Source organism: Halyomorpha halys, unplaced genomic scaffold, assembly GCF_000696795.3.
Source record: "Halyomorpha halys isolate HHAL.00 unplaced genomic scaffold, Hhal_1.1 Scaffold748.1, whole genome shotgun sequence".
Taxonomy (NCBI): Eukaryota; Metazoa; Arthropoda; class Insecta; order Hemiptera; family Pentatomidae; genus Halyomorpha; species Halyomorpha halys.
In genome coordinates, this window is record NW_027111006.1 from 3,421 (window position 1) to 11,613 (window position 8,193).

The 8,193-nt window shown below is 27.9% G+C and overlaps 1 protein-coding gene across 12 annotated transcripts in view; it reads right to left on the bottom strand.

The window, feature by feature from the left end:
• Positions 1 to 1,465: 1,465 nt before the first annotated feature.
• LOC106685837 (serine-rich adhesin for platelets) overlaps positions 1,466 to 8,193 on the bottom strand; it is a 103,961-nt gene continuing 97,233 nt past the window's right edge. For all 12 annotated transcript variants that reach the window (XM_014428772.3, XM_014428773.3, XM_067049093.1 and 9 more), the window contains 3 exons: positions 7,517 to 7,633; positions 6,567 to 6,686; positions 1,466 to 4,480 (listed from right to left, as the gene is read on the bottom strand). In XM_014428772.3, the coding sequence (XP_014284258.1) occupies positions 4,321 to 4,480; positions 6,567 to 6,686; positions 7,517 to 7,633 (397 nt within the window). In that variant the 3' untranslated portion in view covers positions 1,466 to 4,320. The remainder of the gene's footprint in view (positions 4,481 to 6,566; positions 6,687 to 7,516; positions 7,634 to 8,193) is intronic.

Genomic DNA, 8,193 nt, shown 5'->3' on the forward strand with positions numbered 1-8,193 from the left:
AACAATTCTAATATACTGTTTTGATTACAACTGTTTCCACAATAAAACAGATCAAGAAACTATCCCTGCATATTTTTTTCAATCTAGATGTTGTTTGAGATAATTATATAGAATAATACTTACTTCTGACCCACTACTTACCAAAGCAGGAACTCGCTGAAGGTGAAACACATAGGTTTGGTACAGCTCTACAGGAAATTTATTGTTAAATAAAGATGAACATAATTGAAAAGAGAATCTTGCTGAATTTTTAATTTTAAGTCCAAAAAGTGTATCACAAACTGTTTATTTCTGACTATTTGAAAACAACTATTGATTTTTGAAAAACAGTGTCTCTGAGACTATCAGATATGAGAACTCTATCAGCGCTCATTTTCAGCAAATATACACTACTTAAAAAAGGTACTAATAATTGGTTTGTTAGGGTGGGTAGCTTTAAAGATATTTAGCACTGAATGAAAAATGAAAGAAAATTTAAAATTTTAGTAGAATAAAGTGAACTTTCGAAGCAATATGAAGAAGATGGTCGCAGGTGTGGTTAAAAAGGAATAAAAAATGGTTAACAAATAATATTTTATTTTTTTAAAATAAAAAATATTAATATGGAAAAAATTAAATAAGGGGATAAACTTCATTAATAATAAAAAATGCGTTAATAAGCTAACCCTGTGATGCTTGATCTCCTCTTTTCTACAATTATTGTTAAACTAATAAAAGTCTTAAGTTATTACTCCAATCTGATATCTATGAGGTGTATAGTTTATATTACCAGTATTAAGTATTGGAATAGTGGAGATTCAATCGAATTCTTTAATTCTCATTAACCGTTTTTGTTCCTTCAAATTAGGAAAATATAAATATGAAGGAGTCATATTTCATTAGGGTCAATCATTTATATATGTACTATATACCTATGCAATAGTTCAATAGCTACTTATCAAGGACATTTATTATACCTGTTGTACGGTCAAGTTAAAAATAAAATAAAATAATTTTTTAAATGAAAATTATTACTTCGAAATATTATTTATTTTCACTTATCTGTGTATGTGAAATTAGTGTCTACCTAAATCAGAGCAATGAGTGAAATTTGAATGATCCACTCATTGCACCACATTTATATTGCATTCCTCAACAGTTAAAATTAAAAAAAAAATTATTAATATTTAAATATAATTTGGGAATGGGCCATCTGTAGCTCAGTCGTTAAGACACAGTCTTACTAATTTGATGTCTATTGGTTTGGATCCGGCCTGGGGCGTTGACTTTTTTCATTGAGTGGCAGTGCCACAAAATGGAAAACTTTGATCCCCAACCATGGTTAGGCAGTACAGGACTCCAATGGGAGTCTTGGCCGAAAAAAAAAAAAGTTGGGAATGATAATAAGGATATTGATAAGACAGATTGGAATACCAGGTTAACCATCACCTTATAGGCTTAGGAAATTGAACATAAAAACAACAAATCTTATTTAGAGGTTTATTTAGCTGTAACATTAGAGGTACAGAAGTAATGGCACTACAATGATTAGTACACTTACTGAATTTCGATATAATACATACTTATTGGTATATTTACACAATCGATATAAAATTTAAGGCATATAAAGCTGTTGGATCAAATTACCAAGTGATTAAATTGAAAAAGCAAAAGTCTTATTGTAAGAAAAGCAATGTTCATAAATATCTGCCAATATTGTCATGGCAAAGTTCTATTATTTCTAGAAAACCATATTAAAAATAATACATGGTATATAAATTTGTTTTTCAATTTGGCCAAAAATTATATTTATATTTATTTAAAGTTGAGGTTTATCATACAAAAATACTGATTATGTACACGACACAAAAGAACACAAATAAACAAATTAACCTGTTTGTACAATTGTGTCCCTTTATTTCAGAGAATAAAAAATATAAGACCTTAGTTGAAGGTGTAAGAGATGTGGTATAAAAAACCAAAAAGTTCTACTTAAAAAAAAAAAAATTGGAGGGAACTTTAGAATGCGTTAGACAAAATGAACAAGTACAATAAAAAAAATACTAAAACGATTAATGGGACCAAATTTAATTTGGAGACTTTAAGAACAGTAAAAAAACAAAAAAATTTAACTCGCATTCTTCGAAATATAGTCGTTTATATATATCGTTCTATTTCGTATCACGCCACCATTTAAAGAGAATAAGAACTTCAAAAAGTTCAAGGAATGTTGATAAACGGATCCAACTATTCTGCAGGCGATCAACGAAACATCAAGTCGAAAATCGTTTTCGATCGAGAACAAAACCTAATCATTGAAAACATTAGAAGACAACTAAGCATGTCTAACCTTAAAATTAAATTAGTACTACAGGACTAGCTATTAACTAAACAAAATTCGTACAAAAATATAGGGGGGTGTAAGAGATAAAGAGTATTGCTCTAATGTGTTTTCAAATCCAGTCTAGAATAATCCTCAAAGATTAATTCAATAATATCTGCTAATAATCTCATTTAGAATTTCTGAAATGAGAAATGTCCCATATTGTCTTTTTTGAGTTGCAAATTTTCTACGCTAGCAACATCACAAAATAAATATCACAACTAATGTCTCAATACAGATTATTACTATAACCTAAGATATGAGGACTTCCATCTAGACTTTGTTAATTCAATTAACTCCGATATGAAAATTAATGTAAAAAATATAATTTTTGAATATTATTTTTTAAAAATAATTTGAAGGTATGAATGATAAAACTATACAAGGGATATACAACTTGGCAATTGGAAAAAAATATTATCATACAAGCAAATACTTTGTTATTTAATAAAAATAAGCCTATAACCATTGTAGTAACCGAGGATCTTTTTTGAACCGTTAATTATTATTATATGGAGTATATGATTCTAACATTAAACTACAAAAATACCTGACGACATGCTTTAATACTTATAACTTGATTTGTTCATTCATTTTATTTAAAAGCGATCGCAAATGAAAATGTAAACTAGTAAAAATAAAAATAAAATTTAAAAATGAAAAAGCTATAATTTAAAAGAAAGAGAAAAAAAAATCAACATTAAATAATTCTTTTTTTTTTTTAATTTTTTTAAAAAAGATTTCCTTCAAAAAATTAAATAAGAAATAATCTTGGCTAAAAAAAAGTTAACATTTTACATATACACAAATACATATATATATATTTATATATTCACATAAAAAAACACATTTGACTAGTATAAACATATTCATATCACTTAAAGCCATATACATAAAGTAATAACAAATATTGCTTATTCACAATAACAAAAGCAAAAAAAAAAATTCTTTGGTTAAATAAGTACAAGTTTTACATTACAAAAAAAATTACAGAGAGGAAAGGGATTCATTTAAATGGAAAGTTCTAAGGTAATTTATTATTATAAAATTAGGTTTGGAAGTTAACTAATGGTCGCATTTATCTTCAATTAAAACTGATAACAAGTAAAAATTTTAAGAAAGATATTCATAACAAGATTATTATTTTAATATTATTAAAATGAAATGTTACAGAAAATTACTCATTCAAACTTGAACTCTGTTAATTTCCAAATAGAAATCAGAATTCTAAGCAATTAATGTATCTGATTAGTTCTATAGGACAAACACAAAGATATTTCAAAAATAACACATGCTCACACTAAAAATTTGGATAATATTTTCAAACCAGGATTAAACAATTGGAACCATCTCAATTTTTTAATGAGAGATCCAAAATCTACTTATTTAAAAAGAAGAGAACTCTCAATAAAGCAGAGTTTAATTTCAGATCGTGGTATAAATGGCAATGCCATTTCATCAGTGCATCAGTAAATGGTTCTGTACATATTACAATGAGAAACATTTTTCGTAGGTTTAGAATTTTCAGTCATAAGTATGTATAGTCAAATGCATAATATTTAAAATATTTCAGTAGCAGGTTGTACTAGTATATTTATTACTATCATCACCTTCACATGTTATTTAACATGTTAATGTAGAACCGACCATATCATTACACTAGTTAGCTTCCAATTCCTTTCCTGAACTTTTATTCAACACTATTTTACATTAACATTTTCTGCAATGTGAGAGATAATATTGTTCAATTACTTAGATATTAAATATTTTTCATCCATCACAGGATGGTGTACCAGCAGTACCCAATTTATATTTTATGTTATAATAGTAACATTACTTACTATTACAGAAAAGTTCAGAAAAAGAAATATTACTAATCACCTTTCAAAGTAAAGCACTTCCACGCATCCCTCCCTTCTCTAAATTCTTTTTTGGTTGCTGTTAAACATTACTGTTTGCTATATAACAGCAGAACGCGGTACAAGTCCCTTTGCATCTCCCCGGCAGCAGAGCAGCCATGAATCATCCACTTCCAGGACCAAGCGTAATCGCTCGCCTTCGTTGAAGGCTAGATGCCCGGAGTCGGATGGGAGTCGATGAGTAAGGGTCACAACAGTCCTGAAGTGTGTAAGATGAAACATTCAGAAGTCCCAGTGGAGTAGAATACAATCCATTCAGAAAAAGAAATGTATGTTAGTAAAGACATGCAATTAAGTTTATTACTTAAAACAGAAGTGCATTGCATTAATCAATCACAAACAATATGGATAAATAAAAAAAAAATCCAATGCATCCTTTCTGTTATTTGGTTAAATCATACTGAAATAAATAGGCGCAATATTTCACATCCAAAAGAAAAGGGACACATTTCAGAATTGTCAAAGAAGTTTTCTATCTGGGTTCATAGTTATTTCAGCGGGAATCCTCTCAGTGATCTCAGGGTTGGCAAGTCAAAAATTAGGTAAAATGTATTAAGTATGCAATGATTTCCTAAGCCTTCTGCAGACAATGAAGAAGCTGGTAACTCACACTGACCTCAAGGTTTAGGAGACAATTGCCATGTAAATAACCCAATTTGACCATTTTTCGACTATGACTTCAATTCATGTGATCTCTGATATTAGACTGAAATTATAGACACATCAGTTGATATCGCAATAACTCATTATAAAATATTTTATGGCTTCTATCAAGAAATTATAATTAAATTGTTTTTTTTTGAGTTGAGCCCCTTCAATTAGGATGTGAAATAGAGCGAGCAAATGATTAACAAATTGATTTCTTACTAAAGATACTGACCATATAAATTATTCTTTTTCTTTTTTATAGAAACAATTTTATTGGATTAAATTTAGATACTAAGTGAAAATTTCGTAGTAAGAAAAAAAAAAGTAAAATTAGAAGAGCTATAACCAATTGAAAAATAGATGTTTATTCAAGTTTTTTTTTTTTAATTTTAATACTCGGAGTTATATTTTAAGTTTGTAACATGAGGCTTCTTGTTATATATTTGAAAAGATTCTGGGGGTAATAATTATTATCCGATCACAAATAATAATGGATGACCACATTTAGAGTATGTTATTATATCACATACAGAAATCATGCACCTCCTATAAGTATTAGTCATGCCAGATAACATTCACTTCTTTTTTTTTAGGATTATATAATAACCAGAATTTTATTAAGATTTAGTAGTGGATAGCTATCAGAAAGATTTAATCAAAGAAAAAAAAATTATATTATGAATTGGCAAGTAAATTGGCCTTTTTTTTTTCATTTTATTAAAAAAAACATGTTATCATATAACCACATACTCATGTTATTGCATTTCATATATGACCCACAGAAAAAAATAAAACCATGCCTTATTTCAACTTACTTTTTAGTACTTTTCCATTAGCCAATAATATCCCAGTACTTTTTTAATATACTATTACCATTTGATGAAGAGAATATATGAGAAAACTAACTATTTTAGATAGAAAACATAACAATTTTGTAGTTTAAGTGATATGTAACTTATACCAAACTGTAACAAATATGTACATATTTTATATACAACTGCCACATATATACACAGCCAAATATATACCAAGTTACACTTCTAATAAATTATATACATTTTGAGCAGGTAAAAAACAATAACCTTTCCATATTGATGGCAAATCTATCAACTTAAAATGTTTACGAACCCTGAAATACATATTATAATAAAATATAAAGAAAGATAAAACATTTTTAAGTGAATGTTTTGCATACCCTTATGATATTTACATTTGATACATCTATTTACAATATTTTATTTTTAATTTTTTTTACAATTTATTTACACAGCCAATAATTTATTGATATAAATTATAACAAAACAATTATTTTCTATAATGGTACTTTGAAAAAGATGCTATTCTTATAATAATTTTAATACCTAACGATGAGATCTATAAGCCCTTTACAACTCTAAACTACAGTTTAAAGTGTCCTGCTTAAAAAAATATAATAAAATAATGAACATTATTTTTTTTTTTTACTTATACATCAAAGAAGCAAGACAATAAATCAAGGAATGGAATAATTTTTTATGAAAGAGAATTTCATAAATGGAATATTTAGATGAAACAGTTTAGAGTGAAAAAGGCTTGGCAACATTCATACTGAACAAACTTTTTAAACGTTAGACAAGTGTACCCATAAGCGGACCGACCTTGGTATGGAGGATCTGTTGGACACAGTCTTCTTGCTAGGTGCTGGTGGCCGGCTGAAACCGCCTGTCCGTGGCCGTACTTCGGTTCTCTTTGCATCGCCGAATTCTCGACTACTGCTCCTTAAGAAAGAGAGAGAAAAAGAGATCTCAGATATGTTTTTGGAAAAGATAAGAAACTAGAGTATTTTTCCATGAAAATATTTATACAATAAATTTACACAAACCAACAAACGACAAATGGTTGGATGCAAGTATCTCAAATACATTGGTTAAAATTTTAAAGCTTTACTTTGTATCAAATAAAGAAAATGTATATAAGAGACATACACACATAACCAGATGTAATTTTTTGTAATGAGGAAAGAAAAATACAGTTTCTTTAACACCTGAAATATGTCACAATAAAATATAAGTCAAAATGAATATTTAAGATTAAAAACGCATTAGCAAAATTGCTTTTCTAATTAAAAATACCCAGGTAATTTGCTTTTCTTATAATTAGGTATTGCAGAATAAGAATACAATTTCAAAGAGAATTATACAGTCGGAACATCAGGTAATTATTTTAAAATATCAAATTGTCAGAATGTTTTAATTGTAAAAGCGCCAATTAAACTTAAGATTAAAAAACAGCAAACAATTTATGATAAATATAATTTAATATATACAAAATGTTTAACAAACAAAAATGAGGCTTAAATTAATTGCAGCAAATGTGCATAGATTTAGTGGTTTATATATTTTTTAATTAAAAAAAATAATACATTCTCATTTTGATTTAATAATAGATATAGTAATGTAAATTAATAATTCTTAAAAAAAAAAAAAAGGGATTGTTTTTGAGTGGTTTCTAAAGTTTTTTTTTAGTGATTGATATTTAATAATAAAAAATTAATACTATTAAAAAAAATAAAATTGTTTATAGTAAAAAAAAAGTTAAACAAACTTGCCTTTGGGTAGGAATTGATGAGAGGGCACGCCTTTGAAGACTAGCAGGAGTAGGAACTCTGGTGGTAACTGGCCTGACAGGTGAGGTAACAGGACGTGGAATTCGTGATCGTAGTATCCTGAAAACCAAACACCTATGATAACATAGAGATATACCCGTATTTTTTACTAATTTTTGAAAAAATACATCCTCTATCATTTTCATTTCTCATATTCAGTTGCCTTCAGTCTGTTAGAATGGTTATCTGCCTCTGTTCTGGAAGAGATTAGTAAAGTTGGACTTTTGCTAAAGGGAAGCCATTTTCTAATATTCACTACTTATATACTGTAATTAGAATATTAGTTCTGTTTGAGACAGTGAGGAAAAGAGATAGAGGGTAAGGTTATGTGGCATCAATGTTTAAAAGTAGGCAGAATAATTCCAGGAAGGGACTCCAAAAAGGAGGGACCAGGGCTGTGTAATGAAATTAACAATGATTAATGTTTTATCAATTATTAGCTCCTAAACCTGCCATGAGATAAAAAAGAAAACTCATAAATGATCCTCATAAGGACCAAATCACCAGTAAAAATGGAATCATGGACAATATATAAGAATAAGAAAAATGAAGATTATAAAAGTACAAAGATGGAGTGTTGAGGTCGAAAAGAATAAAGAATATAATTAATCAAACCATAT